At 47.3% G+C, this 19,292-nt stretch overlaps 1 protein-coding gene across 2 annotated transcripts in view; it reads right to left on the bottom strand.

Annotated features, from left to right (window-relative positions):
• The window catches only part of B3GLCT (beta 3-glucosyltransferase), a 159,819-nt gene extending 141,818 nt beyond the window's left edge, over nt 1-18,001 (bottom strand). For both annotated transcript variants that reach the window (XM_079773996.1, XM_079773997.1), the window contains exons 1-2: nt 17,872-18,001; nt 1,368-1,414 (exon numbers count right to left, since the gene is read on the bottom strand). In XM_079773996.1, the coding sequence (XP_079630122.1) occupies nt 1,368-1,414; nt 17,872-17,935 (111 nt within the window). In that variant the 5' untranslated portion in view covers nt 17,936-18,001. The remainder of the gene's footprint in view (nt 1-1,367; nt 1,415-17,871) is intronic.
• Between the last annotated feature and the right edge of the window lie 1,291 nt (nt 18,002-19,292).

The following is a 19,292-nucleotide window of genomic DNA, read 5'->3' as shown; positions in this document are numbered from 1 at the left end:
CTCTGTGGCCTTAGCACAGATGGGCTTAATGACATTTTTCAAGGGCTTTTTTGCATGAAAAATGACACTAAGATGGAATACTTTCCCTTTACGGCTATATTTAGATTTACATATGTATTTAAGGCAAAGGAGACATATATTTCTTCATTTGAAAAGATTAGGTAAAACATGTATTTGAAAGTATTTCTAAATTTATTAGATAAAATTTTAGTTCCCTATTAATAAATCTTGGGTAGCACTTTAAATTTATTATAAATGAGCCTCATTGTTGCCAAACACACACACACACACACACACACACACACACACACACACACATTTTATAATGCACATGGCTGTGTAATATAAAATTGGTGTGAAAAATTCAACAATTCATAAAATTTGGATTCTGACTTCACCTCTTAATAGTTATGTGACCTCAGCTGAACCACTTAACTTCTCTGAAGATACATTTTCTGAGCTTTCCAAAAGAATATCTGCTTTGCTGTGCAGTATAACAGGATCATTGAGAAGGCTAAATTAAATGAAATGTCTGAAAATGTTTAATTAACTATAAAGGATCTTAAGGAATTATTATTATTATTATTATTATTATTATTATTTCCCCCATGTAGGAATCCCATGGTATAGCTAGAACATTCCATTTTAAAATGCTTTTATACTAATTGTGGGGGGGGGGGGGAAATAGAGTCAACTGAGCCTTAATTAATGTGGCAAAAACAACTCGTATGTATTGTTCCTCCTTCTCATGTGCTAAAACTACTCTTGTACAAAGCCCACATGGTAAAATTTAGATGAGCTTCTGGAACAAAATCAATGATGAAATTATGACAAAGCAGCAGCTCAGAGATTTGGGTGAGTGCTGTGCCCTCTCCACCGGGGCCCCAGATCTCAGTTCCTGGTTCTGACTGAGCATGGAGTCTTGATCTCTCAGCTAGTCCCCGATGCCCTCTAATGGTGCCGCCTTCATGGTGAGGGACACTCAGGCTCTGTGACCCTGGAAACACAGCACAGTCCTCTCACAGACTGAGAAAATTAAACCCAAGGTTAAGATGTGGTACAACTGGAGAAAACCATCATGCCCAAGCAAGATTTCTAAAATGTCTAACTTCACATCAGAACATCTTCTTCCTTATGAAGAAATCTGAAACCTAGTGGATATGCTTTAACTATAGGAGAACATTCTTAAAAACCAGCCTATCTGTTGGTTACTGCTAGAAATTCAAAATCTATGTTGACCAAAATTTCATAAATTTGTAACAAAAAAAAAAAACTTCACTGAAAGAAAAATTCATGACAGCTCCCATTAAAGAAATGGCAAATGAACCTGAGATGGGAAGGACAGATTTGATCATTAGAATCAGTACCTTAGATGGTGTGACCTCCTTTACATCTTTAGAAGCCAATGCAAAATCTGGAAAAAAAAAAAAGGAAACATTTTTATATTAAAACTAGTAGCCCATTTGCAGGAAGAATCCTGCAAGCGGCCACTGCGGCCACGTGCACTGCCACTGCCGCCCGCCCCTCCCCGCCCTGGCTTTCCCTCTGGCAGCCACCTCGCTTTCTGCTTTTCCTCCCTCTTCCTTCTAAGTTGTCTTCAGTCTTCACTCCTCCCTCCCTCCGCATATGCAAATTAACCGCCATCTTTGTTGGGTAATTTGCATACTCGCCCTGATTGGTTGGTGGGCGTGGCTTGGCATAGCGAAGGTGCGGTCGATTTGCATATTACTATTTTATTAGGTAGGATTGGCCATTAAAATTTATTCTCACATAAAACAGTTTTGCTTAAAATAAAAAAATAATGATATAAGATATACTTTGCTCATTTTTAAAAGCAGCTGCATTGCCATAAGCCAGAACCATTGGCTGCCTTCATATCCAGACCTAAAATTATTTATCAGTGAAAGCCAACAAACACTCAGGCTACAAAACTAAAGAAATGCTCCATCAGAGAAATTAAAACCTGTGTATACCATTGATGTCTATAGATATAAATCACAAAATAAATGCACACAGAATACAACTTCTTCGAAACCTCAACTCTGGTGCCATGTGGTAAACAAAAAAACTTTCACGGCCAAAAGTTCTTCTAAAAAAACGGGGTTGTTGAGCCATACGCTAGCTAGAAAAGGATCAGGCCCTGGGGCGTGCAGTCCAAGCCACCAGCAGCAGGTGTGGAGAAGACAACATATCCGCTGTCTTGGGCTGGGGGGACTTTTTATTTATTATGTTTGGGAGAAGAAAGATCTACGTTGTTTTGAAAGAATTTTCAAAGAATATGAAAGAGGTGGAAAAGGTGATGGTGGCAGTTCTATGATAGGTGAACAGCCTTTAAGAAAGAAATGTTTACTACTTTGATTGGTGGTGGGCAACAGTCCTGAAGGTTCTTGCATAGGCAGTGGTATCTGTGGTCACTAATAGAGCCTGAAGGTGGATTCAAAGCTCCAACAGACATTCAGGAAGGTGAGCAGTCTACTGTTAGTTGACGAACAGCTAATAACTGTTCAAATACTCTACTCACTTTCTCTCACTCACTTGCCACTGTAATTTAATTTAGGACACCTCAGGTATTTTTTTGTGTGTCACTTCTTAAGCAAAGGGGAATTCCTAAGCATCTGGAAATCCACACTCTCACAATCACTGCCAGAGCCTGTCGGCAACAGAGCTAAATGTGGCACCAGCTTTCCATCTCAGGGATCGTGGGGTAAAAGTGTGGTGCAGACACTGCTGCTACATTCGGGACACTTAAAGGAACCCTACTGAAGCCATGGGGCCAGGGAAGTGGGAGGAATTAAAATTCTTCCCCTTTTAGAGCAATTTAATGTTCTGAGTCACAGCCCATTTATAAAGATATCCCTAGAGACACATCTAGGCTCTACATTAAAAGTAATCCTATATAATAAGAGGCTAATATGCAAATCGACCGAATGGCGGAACAACTGTCACTATGATTCACACTGACCACTTGGGGGCAGACACTCAACGCAGGAGCTGCCCCCTAGAGGTCAGTGTGCTCCCACAGGGGGAGTACCGCTCAACCAGAAGCCAGGTTCACAGCTGGCAAGCGCAGCGGCAGTGGGGGCAGCCACTCCCACCTCCGCTACAGCACTAAGGACCCCTCAGTGGACAACCTCCAAGGGGTCCCGGACTGCAAGAGGGCACAGGCCGGACTGCAAGAGGGCACAGGCCAGACTGAGGGGCCCCCACCACCACAGTGCACAAATGTCATGCACCGGGCCTCTGGTAATCCTACCTAATAAAAGGGTAATATGCAAATTGACTGCACCTTCACTATGCCTAAGCCACGCCCACCAGCCAATCAGGGCGAGTATGCAAATAAACCCAACCAAGATGGCTACAGCCACAGAGAGCAAGGTTTCCCAGGCAACGGAGGAAGCCAAGCTTTACGCCTGCCCTTGCTAGGCCTAAGCCTCCACTCAAGCTACAAAGTTTCAAATATAGAAGGTAAACAAATCTTAACAGAAACGGCGGCAGCCACAGAGCTGGAGAGAGCAGGCCAGGGTTGCCCCCGGCAACGGAGAAAGCAAAGCTTTCCACACACCCTGGCTAGGCCCAGGCCTCCACTTAAGGCTACAAAGTTTCAATTATAGAAGGTGAATTAACCCCAACAGAAATGACTGCCAGCCATGGAGCGAGCAGGAGGCTTGGCTCCACTCCAGGCTACAAAGTTTCAATTGTAGAAGGTAAATAAATTCCAGATACCAGGGCCTCCTCTTGAGTCGCCAGGGGGCGTGGCTGGCCTGCAAACCACCACAGGCCCCTCGCTCAGGCCGCCCCACACCCCAAGGGAACCCCCAACCTGATCCAGGACACCCTTCAGGGAAAACCAGCTGCCCCCCCCCCGCACCAGGCCTCTATCCTATCTAATAAAAGAGTAATATGCAGATTGACCATCACTCCAAAACACAATATGGATGCTCCCATGTGGTCAAAGATCCTGCCCCCATGTGGACACAAGATGGCCACCACAAGATGGCCAGCAGGGGAGGGCAGTTGGGAGGCACCAGACCTTCAAGGGAGGGCAGTTGAGAGGGACCCAGGCCTGCAAGGGAGGGAAGTTGGAGGCGATCAACCCTGCAGGGAGGGCAGTTAGGGGTGACCAGGCCGGCAGAGGAGGGAAGTTGGGGGAAAACAGGCTGGCAGGGGAGCAGTTAGGCATCAATCAGGCTGGCAGGGGAGTGGTTTAGGGGGTGATCAGGCTGGCAGGCAGAAGCGGTTAGGGGCAATCAGGAAGGCAGGCAGGCGAGCAGTTGGGATCCAGCAGTCCTGGATTGTTAGAGGGATCTAAACGGGCAGTCGGACATCCCTCGAGGGGTCCCAGATTGGAGAGGGTGCAGGCTGGGCTGAGGGACACCCCCCCCCCTCCGTGCACGAATTTCGTGCAACGGGCCTCTAGTAATAATAATAATAACAGTAACACTTTGAAAATGTAAATCAGAATAATAAACCAAACAGGAAGATGAACTGGGCAAACAATAATCCTAATTTTACAGTGCATTTCTCAAACATATTTCACAGTTTGCTTTCTCCAATTAGCATTCCCAGGAAAAATGGGCAATGCCACTGAGCAAGAATTTACTTCAAGGGTAGAACAGGCAATTCCATGGAGCAGTAATGCAGCACAAGGCATGTGGGTAGTGGGGCTCCCCAGGTGACAGAAGCAGGAAAGGACTTCACCCATTCAGGTGCTTCTCAGCCCCATCCCATATATCACAGCCTCTGACTCTCTCCATTAACATTTGCTCAAGGGAAATCATCTAAAACACAGTCATACTAAGAAGCCAATTACGAAGGTGGTTTGATCATTTCCATTTCCAAGTGACATTTCAAAAGGCAGAATGAAATTGAAATGTAAGTGAAATGAACCTCTATGTGTGAACTTTAGATAACAGCAGATACTACAGGAAGCTTCCCTGAGACCACTTTTTATAAATAGCAAATTCCCAACTCCACCCCCTGGCCTTCCCTCTCCCCTCCTTGGCTTTTCTACAGAGCACGTACCACCACTGACATATATATGTTTATTTGTTCATTGCTTGTCTTATATATTAGTTCACTGTAAGCTCCATGAAGGCAGGAATGTGGTTTTATTTACTGTTTGCCCACGAACCTAGGGCACAGACAGCACACACAAGAAGATCAATTAATATTTATTTAATGAGTGCTAAATATGAATAAATGGATGAATGAGTGAATGCAATCTCCATGAAGGCCCTGGAGTCATCTATTCCTTAAGGTCTGTCAACTCCTTACACTAGGCAGCATTCCACCTAGTAGAATGAAACAGTTTAGTACCCCAACCTTAATTTATTTTCACTAGGATCTGACCTATTTTCTCACTTTTACACACACACACACACACACACACATACAGTCCAAATCGCTCATTAAGTTCTAAGAAGAAAGGAGAGATTTAACACCAAATACCCTTTAACCATTTAAATTTTGCTTCTAGGTATTTAATTTTTTCAGTGGGGGGTGAGGGGATTAATATGGGTAATATACCTCCAACCTAGTATGCACATTTACAACCCTCAAGAAGAATCAAATATAGAATTAGTAATACTAGTAAACATCAGACAGGGAGGTCACAACATGTTAACCTCACTCAGCATCACAGAATTTTAGAAAATAGGATATTTCAACAACTTGCAGGCTATAAAAACTGTAGTCAATCTAATACACGACTTTGATGGTAAAATACGCATCTGCCAACCCCATCAATTCCATGTCAAACATGGACAGTCAAAGAGCTCTGTGGGCTGGAATTTACTCTTCTATAAGAAAAATAATATCAACTGAACAGTGACTCACCCTATCTAATAAAGAGGGAATATGCAAAGTGACCGTAACTTTGCAACAAAGATGGTGGCGCCCACAGCCAATAAGGAGGGAATATGCAAATTGAGGGTCACTCCGCAACAAAAGATGGCGGCAGCCGGGCCGAGACACTTGCGTCGTTGCCACGGCAACAAAGCTAGGCATTCCACCCCGCCCCGGTGGGCAGCACGCACAGGCACGGAGCGGCAGGTGGGCAGCGCGCTCTGGGCTGCTGGGCAGCGCACACAGGTGTCCCACCCCACCCAGGCCGCTCCGGGCCTCTGGGCAGTGTGCGCAGAGAGCCTCTGGGTGAGTGAGGCGGCCGGCGGAGGGCGGCCTGTACTCCCCACATGGCAGCGGTGGCAGCCATGAGCGCACCAAGTGGAGCCTGCGGGCCGAGCTGAAGTAGCGCCTGCAGGCCACCAGCACCGAGGAGTGGCTGCGCAAGTCCCGCCTCCTGGCCCAGAAGGTGCATGATTCCAGGGAACAGGGCATCACCACCATGGCGGGCCAGATTGACGTCTTCCTGACCGCACCATGGGGGTTTGCAGATCTGCGCAGCCGCAGGCCTCTGGTGCACACATCCTCTCCTCCCTCGCTGGCGTGCGAACGTCCCCCAGCGTGCTATCACCCACGCATGCCTGCAACATTCCCGGACCATGACGTGTGCAAGTCTCCCCCCCGCCCTCCCCCTCCGCCGCAGTTCCATCAACCCCAGCATGCCTACGTCCCCCATAGGATGTGTGCACGTCCCCTCCGGCACGCTCATGTCCTTTGGAGAGTGTCTGGGTGTTCTGGGTGCTGAGGGTGGGTGCCTGTGAGATGACAGTGAGAGGGTGGAGTGGTGATGCCCTGTTCCCGCGGAGGCCAATGCAGCGACGAGATCACCTCCGTGGAGCTAATGCAGGTGCTGAGGCAGGAGCAGGTGCGGACAGACACACCTGGTGGGTGCGGGCGGCCCTCGCTGAGGTGCCTTCGGTCAGTGTTCAAGATCGGGAACCCAGAGGAGGTGAGGAGTTCTGTCCTCTCAGTGAAACGGTGGGATAGTCGGGGCGACTGCAAAGAGGAATGTGCACATTGGGTGCCGGCACCCATGAGCGAAGGCTGCCCTGACTGAGCCTCACTCGCTTGGGGCCTAGCGCACTGCTGCCGGACAGCGGGTGACAGGACATGCTTTTCCGAGTTAATGAGAAAAAACATTCATTCTCCTGCTGCCCGCGAAGGTGGAAAGTGGAGTGGGGAGACATGCGGGGAGTGAGCGAGGTTCCCTGTCTGGGGGTTCCAAATCCGCTGTTGGTTCCTTTCACCGCTGACTAGAGATATACAGGGTATCCCCCCAAAATGTATACACACTTTGAATACCTACTAATTCCAATGGGTTTAAGCATGAAAAGAAAGAAACAACAATGGAGCTGTCATTTGTTAAAAGTGCGGGCACAAACCGGCAGTCGGACATTCCCCGAGGGGTCCCAGATTGGAGAGGGTGCAGGCCGAACTTAGGGGTCCCCCTTAGGGGCTGATTTTCGTTCACCGGGCCTCTAGTCATCTAATAACCAGCACTTAGTCTTATTCACTGTTTGCAAGGTCAGATGGCTATGTCAACACAGAAGCCCTTTAGAATGTAGACTCTACTAAAGAAAAAGTATCTTTATTTGGTGGTACTAGTTCTGAAAATGACTAATACATCACCTTTCATAAATAAGCAGCTAATATTGTTTGATGACGTTACTGTTTCAATTAGGAATTACATAAAGAGAAGCTACTCCTAATAAGTCAAGTGAATTCCACAAATCCTGCCTGTCATACTCAAGATTCCATGCCTTTATTCAGATAAGGCTGAGGAGAGGGCAGACATTTTCATTCTCTCCAAAAATACACAGGCCTACAGTTAAATATTCTGAAAAACAAAAACCAAAAAGTCACGAAAGTTGCCATTCCCCTCCATCATTCTGCTGTGAAATTAAGAACTTTTCCCCTGATAGAAACACATCAGAGTACTTTCAGGCATAAGATCAAATCACATTGCAAAATCATCACTATCAGATGAATGTGAAAAAAAAAATACTAATTGGTTTTATTTTTGCTTCCATAATCTAAATAAAACAAAGAACGCATCAAAGAACCAAATGCATTTGGAAGACAGAATACACTATACCATTATTAAACACGGTCTTATAAGATGATGAATCCTTTATAGGATTCCTACAATGAAATCTACAGCTGGAGGAAATGAAGGAGAAACGTACAAAGAGAGGAGGAAAGTGAGAAAAAGTAGCAAGGGAGAAATCATCTGGCACCTCAGATACCTCAAACCAGAGCTCGGGGTTGCAGTTTAACACCCTCTGCCTGGGGTGGGGGAGCAGGAAGAGGAAAGTGCCAGGACCCCAGCAAAGAAGGGAGCACCCTGGGGGCCGTGTGTGTGTGTGTGTGTGTGTGTGTGTGTGTGTGTGATTTTTGGCCACTCACAAATTTCCAGATTCAATGGGGAAAAATATTCTGGAAAGCCTGGCCTGAAGGCACAGTACAGAAGGAGAAATACTGCAATGTTACTCATGTTCTTATATGTCAAACTGCTCTTTAAAAGTAATTTTCCCTTTACAATTTCCGACATGAATTTCTGTGAATTGCTACAGGGAACTATATGTAAAGTGAAAATCAGGGCAAAGAAGTAAGACCCTTTATGTTATAACTTTAAATAATTCAAGCCAACAAATGTGTTAGCACACCCATCCTGAGAAATAAATCAATATTTTAAAACAAATCTGGGACAGAGATTTATGGGCTCCCTAAGAAAACTGGAGAGGGATTAACTGCACTGCATTTAACCAGCACTAATCAACTATCTCTTCCTGTTCCTGGGAGGGAGCACAGGACCCCATGCCCACACAGGAAAGATGAGTGTTCCTCCTAACTCCTTGCTCTGTTTTGTTCTATTCCCCAATCTGTCCTCCCAAACTCTCCAAGGAGCATCTATCACAGAAACCAAATGAAAATTAAATAAACAAATAAATAAATAACTGACACCTCCAGGGGTGCTGCCAGGATCAAGTGAGTTAAGGATGGCTGGGCATGGATGACAAGCCCAGTGGGTGATTATGGCCTTGCTGCTGGTGGTGACGATGGTAACCACTATCAGTCTGGGCGTGTCTAGGTGTGGGTGTGCCCTGAAAACAAACCAAGAGGAGGAAGAAAACCACATGCCCATGGATCTGCCATCAGGACCTGCTCACAGCACACCCAGAAACTGGCAGTGGGTCCCCCCCCTGGCCCCCCGCTAGGGCTCAGGGTTGCACACTTAACACACTGTGAGAGGCAGCCTTTGGGGCTTTGCTTTCTTTCCTGTGACCTACTTATAAAACATCTCACCCAGCACCTCCGCCCCCACCGCTCAGCTCCTTGGAGCTTTCCAGGTTTCATTCCAGGTCTTCCAAAGGGGGCGGTAAACTCCAGGATGCACGGCCTTCAGCCAATGTATTTGGTTCTAATTACCTGCTTTGAAGATAATCCATGGCAGCAGAGGGAGCAGAAACAAACAAACTCTAGCTCAGCCACAGTGGGCAGAACCTGCCCTTCCCTCATCCGCAGACGAATCCCCTGTCCCTGAGCTTGTGGACGGGCTGGGTAGCAGCTCCATCCACCCATGCCCAAGCACAGGAGGGAGCACCCTGTCACTCTCCGTGGGCTGGGGACAGAACCACTGCAGGCAGCGGCCGAGGGTCACATGGTTTAGCATGCGTACTGTTCTTGGAACAGGGCCGGGCACTTGCAAAGTGCTCTGGGCGACAGCAGCTATTATCATTCTCATTATGAATTTATATTTTCAACTGTTCAACAGAAAATTAAAAAGTGGCCGCGTGGGCATTCTAAGCCACACATGATGCTGGGAGTGGAGAAGATGAGGGATGAGCATCTCTCCAGGGAGCTCGTGGTTTAGCAGGAGACAAGGCCCTGTTAAATCAATGCCAAGCACAGACGTGTGGCTCTGATGGCAGTTGTCCTGGTGGCAGCACAGGAAGCACCTGGGGGTGGAGAGAGGGCACCTCACCCAAGCAGGGTGGCAGAGGTAAAAGAGGCTTCTAGACTGGGAAGCTCAGGTCTTAAGAAAGTAACGTCCAGGACACAGAGACTTCAAGGACGAGAGCAGGAGGCCTGGAGACAGGCTTCTGCACACAAAGTACTGCCAACAGTCCAGTGTTTCCAGAGCGTGGCCACCTGAGGGGAGGGAGTGGCTGGGCCTGGATGAGATGAGGCTGAGATGGCAGGGGCCATGTCACAAAGGGGATTGGTGTTGGGAGTCTGGTTGTATGCTGAGCACCACGGAAGCTTTTTAAGAAGGCAAGTTCTGTGTTGAAATGTCCCTTAGACAGCTTTCTAGAGGTGCTGTGTTGGGTGCGCTATGGGGAGAACATAAAAAGACACAAATACACCATCTGGGAAGCTAATTGAGCCAGGCAGTGAGAGATAAGGGGCTGACTTAAAGTGAGGCAGTGCCTGGGCACAGTAGGATTGTGAGCAAGAGCAAGTGTTGGGGATACTAAAGAAGCAGAATGGACAGGCTTACAGACAAGGTCCTAGGAGTGGATATGGGCGGGGAAGGGAGGGTCCACAAGGATGGTGAGAGAGATGTGAGCATAGGTGATTCCTACGTACAATGGGAAGACAGCAAAGCACAGGAGCCCTCGGCTCCAGGCCTGCTGTACCATGAGGTCACTGGCCAGAGTCACAGAGTCTAGACTCATGCCACCTGGGATCCAATCCAGGTTCTGCTGCTTAATAGCTAAGCAACATGGGACCAGTGACTTGGCCTCTCGAAGCCTCTGCCTTCCTTTCTGTAAAGGGGGGGCGGGGTCAAACAAGAATGAAATAGGTTAGTAAATGTTCAAGTTCAGGACAGGATCTGTCCTATGGGAAAAGCCACTGAGCCTTTTGCTCAGGTGCCAACAGCAAACTCTTAGGAAAAGGGATATGTTGGATTGGGGGCAATGCCAGCACAATTCTGCTACCAAGCAGGGCAAGTAGAGAACTGGACAACATTTAGGGTCAGGGGACCCCTTTGCCCATTCCATGGGCTCTACCACACTTAAGAGTGATTCAGCCTTTTCAGAGAAGGAATGAGAGAAGGCCTGGCTCCCACCCAAGGATGGCAAAGAGTGTACAGACATGACATCCATCATCTTCTGAGATCACTACCTACCCCAACTTGAAACACATCTGAAACACATCTCCTGTTTTATGGAAGAAGTCAGAGGGGAAAAAATCACATGGTGACAAAGTTTGCCAGGATCAACAGTCTATGTTCCATATGGCAAACATATTTATAGGAAGGACAGGAAACAGGAAGAAAATACATAGGAAATAACCATACATTTTAGAAAGAAAAAGTTCATTTGTTTCTTTGAGTCATATCTCATTTATACAAATGATATAAGAACCCATATGCCACTCAGGATATGAAAAGAAGAAAATTCCAACTCAAACGGAGTTTTAGGGGAGATTCAAAGCAGGCTGAGTTACAGGTAAGGGGCAGAGGAGTCCCAGGTCACACAACCTGCTCCAGAACACACAAAGGAGGTCCAAAAGAGCAAAGAGCAAAACACAGGACATCAGCACTTTTTATAATTCCTTCACATTGCAGGAATATTACTGAACCATTAACTGTCAGGCTAACTTATAAAAACACAATCTATGCTTAAATTTTGGTTATCTTATTTTAGACATACAAAAAGTAGGTTTTAAATACACCCATCAGGACCACTGACTCCATAGTACCCACAGTCTATGACACTCTAATGCCTATAGGAACTTACTTGTCTGGTGTCCAAAAATCTTGGCTGTAACAACCCACTCCCTAGTTTTAGAGACTTATGACCCACACATGATATTCCCTCCAGAAGCACCTGAAAATCTGCCAAACGATGCTGGAACCAGAGAAAGTCTTCTTAGTTTGAATTCGAGGGGTTCTGTTTTTTTTCCCCAGTAGGCAAAATGCCTGACTGCTGAGGATTGAGCCTCGATTCCATATGTTGCTGTCTCCAAAACAGCCCCTGGTATCATTTAAGACAAAGTCATCTAGTTTACATACCTGGGCCTAGGTAGCCCAGGCAAGATTCCTGCACCTGCCAGCATATACAATTCACCTGGGGCCTGGCTGAAAAATGCAAATCCACAGGACTTATTTCAGATCTTTTGAATCAGAAAGATCTGGAACCCAGGAATCTGTGTTTTAACAGGGGACCCTGAAGGGGACTCTTTAGGACACTGAGGTGATTCTTGTGTGTGCGCAAGGTTGACACACACTGGGATGAACAGCTGAACAGGCCCCTAAGGAAAATGACTGGGGCTATTTTCACAACAAGCCCTGGACATTTTTCCTTACCTGCGTTTCCTCCCTTCATTTCATAAATGAAAAAGCAAGCTTCTGCGTCAATACCCTCAGGATCTTGAGAAGATAAATGAAATGTGATGTGTAAAGAGCCTTGAGTTCCTCACAGGAAGCAACGATGTAAACTAAATCATAACACCTTTTCAGATCATAAAATATTCTTTTAGGAGCAAAAATAAGTCACTGCCCTGGGGAAAAAATGGCACTGCTACACCTGAATATATTCAAAACTTATTTGATGATACTTTTATGTATTTTTCCCCTAAACCTGTAGCTTTACATTATACAGATAAAGACTTTCCTCTCCAACTTCTACCAAATCTTTTGGTGCACATACATTTTGAATAAAGGCTTGAATAAATTGACTTCTCAATCAAGGCTCTCCTCTTTAAAAAAAAAAAATCTATTCAAATTGCCCCCAAATCATCTCTCTCCAGCCAATCTCTTCTCTGAGTTCCAGACCCACAGATCTAACTGCCCATGTGACATGGTACTGGACATCTCACACACACCCTCAACTTGTCCAAGCTGAGTTCATCATCCTCACCACCCCTAAAAGTAAATTTTAGAAAAAATGACTGAGTAATGACAAAAAAAAAACTGTAACTTACAAGTGATTAAAGTGATAAATTTTATTTATACATTAACTATAATAAATTTATTTTTTTAAATCCAGTCCTTCTCCACTAGTGCCCGTACCAGTAAACAGCACCCCTCTCTACCCATGGCTCAGGACAGAAACCTTTGACTCCTCCCTGACCCCACTCTTTCTGTAGGTGGCTATCCCTGTACCTGCTGCACCGATCAATCACTGTATCTTAGCGAGTCTTAATCATCTCTCATGTAGCTGAGTCTAGCAGCCTCCTCATTGGTTCTCCACATCCACATCAGCCCCCTCTAATCCCTGTTCTACAGGCCAACCAGAGGAACTTCTTACAAGGGAAGTCAAATGTGTCACTCCCTCCCTATGACAGCCCTTCAGCAACTTCCCTTTGCTCTAGGCTACGGACACAGTCCAAAATGCTCACCCTGGTCTCCCAGACCCTGCATAACCAGTCCCCTACTGGTCTTCCCAGCTTCTCCAGACCAGTCCTTCCCACTCCATTCCTCCAGCACCAAGCTCTCCCCGTTACCTGACCTGCTCCCTTCCTCCCTCCACTGACTACTGCTTCCCCTTCAGTTCTGAGTTCTCTAGGAAGCCTTTCCTGAGCCCCTCCTCCAAGGTCTCTCAATGGCACACTGACACTTCGGACCAGACAGCTGATTCTTTGGGGGAGGGGTGTCCTCTGCATTGCTCAACAACATGCTGAGCAATGTTCAACAACACCCCTGACTCCAGATGCCAGTAGGACTCCTTGACAAACAACCCCATGATAGCCCCAAAGTCTCTAGGCAAGGACAGACATTCTGGGACCACCCTCACCATCTCCATCCCTGAGATTACCCCCTGTTGAGAACCACTGCTGTACCTAGACTCCCTGCTAAAGCCACACATCTCCCTGAATGAATTCCTGCCACAGCACTGAGTACAGCAGCAATTACGTAGTTTCCAGCATAGTTAGTACTTAAGGTCACATTCCCTTCAAGACTCCAAGCTCCATGAGGCTGGAGAGGAACTAGATCTGTCTTCTTTCTGCAATATCCCCCAATCCTTGATACATAGTAGATATTCAACCCTTTTTTGAATAAATGGAAAAAATTTGAGTACAGTTTTTCCTACTATTTTAATACCATTTTTAAATTGTTAACCTTTAGTAGTCCAAATCAGCACCTACACTGAATCGGGTTTCTTTAAGAGGGCTTAGTGAACAGAGCTTTGAAATAGGGTATTAAAGAAGCCTCTGGATCAATAATCGGTGAATCCCAACACTCACTTTTCCTTTCTATTGGGAGAGATGGAATTAACGCTCCTGTATATAATTCTTAAGCAAGAATCTGTGCAACAACAAAGATGGATCACACTTAATGCTACGAGGCAAAACTTGTAACATGTGCCAATTCCCCATAAGTAATCCCTTTGTGCCTGGATATTATGCTTGCTTTACTAGTATATGATGAGAAAGTATAAACTCAGCCCTTTGTGTTCTGAATGAGGTCAGTTATAGGGACTTGCTCAAGTTGTACGCCCACACATTTGCCAGAAAGGAAGATAACCAATAGTCTCAACATCTCCTCCCCATTCCACCCCCATTTGAAAAAGGCTCTTTCCACCTCCCATCCCACTGCCCCCCAACCCTAGCCCAAAGAGCTTGAGTATTGGCTATAGGCAAACTCCCTTGGGTCAAATTCATGACCAAGGGGGCCAGGCCAACTTGGGGGTCCTAGGCTACCCAGACGACAACAAATCCATCCAGATTGTTAAACTCTGTGCCAGTAATGTCTGTGAATTGCCTTAGAAATAAAAGATCTTAAAAATCAAAAATTTAAAAACGCCAAAAAAAACCAGAGTTAGGTCTGACTCTTGGTGTTCTAAATGTCTGGCTCACTGCAGTAAAAAGAACCTGAGCAAGATCTGGCCCAGAATAAAAATTATCCTTAATTTTGGCAGGTACTAAGACATACAATCTTGACCCATACAGAGCAGAAACAGAGATAAGAAAGATATTCTATTAATTGGTACACAGAAGTACCAATTAGGATTAATAGACAACCCAGACAATTGGTGCTTAAATAAGACAGAGGTTTATTTTTAATCTCGGGCAATACACGTCGGGTAATAGGGCATATAGGGCTACTAACACGGTGCTCCACATCCATCTGGCACCCAGGTGCTCACTACCCTTTCTGCTCTACCATACTTACCACTGGCTTCCGTCAAAGTCACCTCACGGTCACAAGAAGGCCACCATAGCTCCAGCCATCGAATTCACATAATAGGAAATGAGAAGGAGAATGAAACAGTGGCAAAAATGGCCTGCATCCAGCTGGGTCAACCACCTTTAATAAGCTTTACTAAGGCACCCCCCCCCCCCCAGATCTCTATAGAGAACTCCCTGGCTACCCATATTTGCAAGGGCCACTGAGAAACCATTGGACACACTGCCACCACCATCAGCATTCCTCCACCCTTTCCCTTGCCCACTGTATTCGTCTTCTAGGGCTGCCACACAGAAAACCATTGACTGGTTGACTTAAACAACAGAAATTTATTTCTCCATATTTCTGGAGGCTGCAAGTCCAAGGTCAAGGTGTCAGCAGGGCTGGTTTCTACTGAGACCTCTCTCCTTGGCTTGTAGATGACCATCTTCTAGCTGTGTCCTCCCGTGGCCTTTCCTCTATTTGCATGCATTCCAGTATTATTTTTTTAATGATTACTAGAGAGAGGAAGGGAGAGGGATAGAGACAGAAACATTGATGAGAGGAACATCATCAATTGGTTGCCTCCTGCATGCCCCCTACTGGGGAGTGAGACTGCAACCCGCGCATGTGCCCTGGCGGGGCACACCAGCCAGGCAAAGTTTCAGTATTTTATCTAGTCTATGGCTCTCATTTGATAGAGCGACCACAAGAAATCACACAGTGGCTGGCCTAAAAGCATGAATAAATCTCTGATTATAGAACTGAAATTGCAGTGAATTTTGTCTGTATAAGTGTTTAAAATAAATTTTCTAAATGGATTTTTCTCTAATGAATATGCTATACTTTGTGGGAAAAATAAACTATTTTCAGTCAGGCCAACCTTATAAGGGAATGTTTAAGGTATTTTTAAACACTATCAGGAGTGTCCAAATGCCTCAGAACTCTGTTTCAGCTAGATTCCAAGAATCTTGATTTCAAGATTTATAGAGTGCTCCTCAACCTGCCCAAACAGAGCTCAATAAAATGAATTCATGATTTATTTCAGATCTCCAAGAATACAGCTTCCTGTCTGCACCAATCCATGAAAGCCAGTTCACAAAGCCAGTTCTCAGGGAACTTTTCATAGATACTATCTTATTTATTGTGCTTATCTGACAACTTCACAATGCTAATAGACATCTCTAAAAATGTGTTGACATTTTGGTTCATTCTGAATGTCCTTTCACATAGTAGCAACTTTGGACAGTGCAGATATCCCCTCAAGGGCAATAAAAATCAGTACACTTAGCAATACAAACGTGCCTTTCAGCCCATATGTTGACTGTATTATGTACAAACCTTATATTCCCAGGACAGCACTATAAAATGCAGGGCTATAAATAGAATCTTAATTCCGGCTACCACCCACCAGCTTTGGTTAGGTGAAAAAGTTCCAGGCCACAGGCCAACTAATGCAGCTAGCAGTCACCTCCTCCCCTCCCTTCCAGCCACCCTTCTCCCAGCGCTGCCCCCATAGTGCACTTCCTTCCGCTACAGCAGATCTTTGCCAACTTGGGTGGCTCCCAACAGTCCCTCATAGCCTTCTCTGCCCAAGGTGCCCGCACATTTTTAATAACACTGTTACTAAATCATGCGTGTGGGCAATTAATTACCAATTGATCCCACTCGATTTTCCCACACTGAGCACCTATAGAAATGCCAGAGGTGGGAAAATAAGGTCCTTATTCAGAAAGCTTAAATCCAAGCAAAACCCGGCAGCAAAAGTTCCTGTAGGTGGGCCACCAAACAGCGACGTGCAACAAACAACACGACATCTTTTCCTAAATTGCACCATTCTGCCATTTCTAGAAATCACTGCCTCTTAGGCTGGACACACACAAGTCTGGGTTAGACGGCAATAACCCTGCGGACACTGAAAAGGGAATCATGTTTCCCCAAGCTTTCACACTTGAACAAATCTCATCATGAAAGTGAATTACAATGATTTTAAAAGAAAAACTTTTATCAACATAATTTTATAATAAAGGGGAGAACCAACTAGCTCTTGTGAGGATGTAAAAAAAAGGGAGGGGGGGGCATTACAGCAGCAGGTCTGACAGGCATTGTTTCCAGGAGTGTTCTCTACTTTTCCCCCATAAAGACCCAAGATTGGGGGGAGGGTATGGGCCTCCCGCGTGCCAGGGCCGCCCGTGCTGAGGCCGGGGGGACCCGTCTTCCCCCGTCCAGGAATCTGGGGGTGGGAGGGGCCGGTGCTAAGTTGGCATCATAGCTTCGGGGGCCAGGGTATGTCCGTCGGCCCACGCAGTGAGCTCCAGGGGGGTCGGTGGGCACGGGCGCCGCCTCTCCGCCCGCGGTGGTGCGGCGGTGCAGGCGGGAAGGGCAGAGCGGTAAGGGGCGCGCCCAGAGACCCCGGGAGGCGCTGAGGTGCGGGAAGCACTGGAAGGGCAGCGCACGGGGCGTGCGGGCGGCCGGCCGGCGGGGGGTGGGTGGGGGTGGGCCCGCGTCCCTCCTTCCAAAGTTTCTTGCAGTCGCACAGCTCCTCGCGCTTCCGGTGGGAGTGACGCCTCGCGCTTGCCGCTCGGCCGGTGGCCAGCTCCGGGCAGAAGGAGGCGGAAGACGCAAGAGTGACCGGCCCCGGCAGGAACCCGGCAGCCGAGAGGAGCCAGGCCGGCGTGTTCCCGAGCCGGGTCCACCGGGCACCGCGAGGGGGCGCTGCTGCGGGGGGGGGGGCGGGGGCGGTGCAGACGGCTGGCCTCCGACACCGGGCTTCGGGGCTGATCGCCGGCGCTGCCCCCGGCGCTCGGAAAGCCCGCGCCCCGCCTGTGCACGCCCGGCCGCCCGCTACTTACCCAGCGAGCAGGTGAGGAGCCAAAGCCGTGCCAGGAGCGCGCAGCGGCGGGCTGGCGGCCGCATCCGGGCAGCGGGGCTGCGCGCCCGGCTTGGACGCGGGGACGAAGACGCGCGGGAGCGGAGCTGCGCCGCCGCCGCCCTTGCCGACCGGCTGACCCTTTTCCAGCGCGGCCCCCCCCTCCGCCGGTTCCCCCCGCGCCCTCTGGCGGCCGGCAGCGGGAGTGCCGGCCTGGCCCTTCCTGAGCAGAGGAGGCAGTTCCTCACCCTCCTTCTAGGCATCTGACCTGGGCTCCCGCCTCCCTCCCTCTCCCTTACCTAAGCCCCATCCTCTACCCACCCTCATTCCGTCAGCTCTTTTTCCTGGCTCTCCAGCAATACATCAATAGTTCCCCACCTGACCCCGCCCGCCCTGCAAAGTGATGGGGGAGTCACTTTTCCTCCCTATTATTGTACCATCTGCTATTTCAAAATCAGTAATTCAGCCCTGACCGGTTTGGCTCAGTGGATAGCGCGTCAGCCTGCGGACTGAAAGGTCCCAGGTTCGATTCCGGTCAAGGGCATGTACCTTGGTTGCGGGCACATCCCCGGTAGGGGGTGTGCAGGAGGCAGCTGATCGATGTTTCTAACTCTCTATCCCTATCTCTTCCTCTCTGTAATAAATCAATAAAATATATTTTTTTTAAAAATCAGTAATTCAACTCTTAGCTATTGATGACACCAGTGTTCTACTTTGATGAAGGTGTTTTTAATCAGCTCAACTAATTTACTTAATATCCTTTCTAAAAATGTATTTTTATTGATTTCAGAGAGGAGGGAAGAGGGAGAGAGAAACATCAAAGATTAGAATCATTGATCTGCCACCTCCTGCACGCCCCCTACTGGGGATCGAGCCTGACCGGAATAGAACTGTGACCTCCTGGTTCATAGGTCCACCCTCAACCACTGAGTCACGCTGGCCTGACTTAATATCCATTTTTAATGGATTTGGCCAGTAGCTTATGCCTGAAATTTGGCTTTTAATAGAAGTTTGTGTGAATGTTGTTTCATATAAATGTAATTTTAAGCATTCACCGTAATGGAGGAGGAAGGATGTTATTCAAAACATGTGATAAAAATTAATTGTGTAATACAGAGAAGTCAGTTGACAGTGGAGACGGTGGGACTGGCCAGGGGCTCCCTCCTGCTAGAAAGAATAGCAGTCCTGGCAGTGATGGCGCCCCTTAGGTGGTGTGGTGGACTGAAGAGGACAGCAATTACAAAGGAAGGACTGCAAACCCCTCATGGTCCTGCACACTGTGCCTCCCCCAAGCCTTGGCCCATTTATGTCTCAGCAAGTTGGTAGGACCTCGTGCTCATCACCTACCTGAGTTTAGAACGACTTCCTGAAGGTCCTATCCATGTTTCCCTTCACACTTGGTTA

The sequence above is a fragment of the Cnephaeus nilssonii genome, assembly GCF_951640355.1.
Source record: "Cnephaeus nilssonii genome assembly, chromosome: 6".
Lineage (NCBI taxonomy): Eukaryota > Metazoa > Chordata > Mammalia > Chiroptera > Vespertilionidae > Cnephaeus > Cnephaeus nilssonii.
This window is presented reverse-complemented; position numbering and strand designations above follow the sequence as displayed.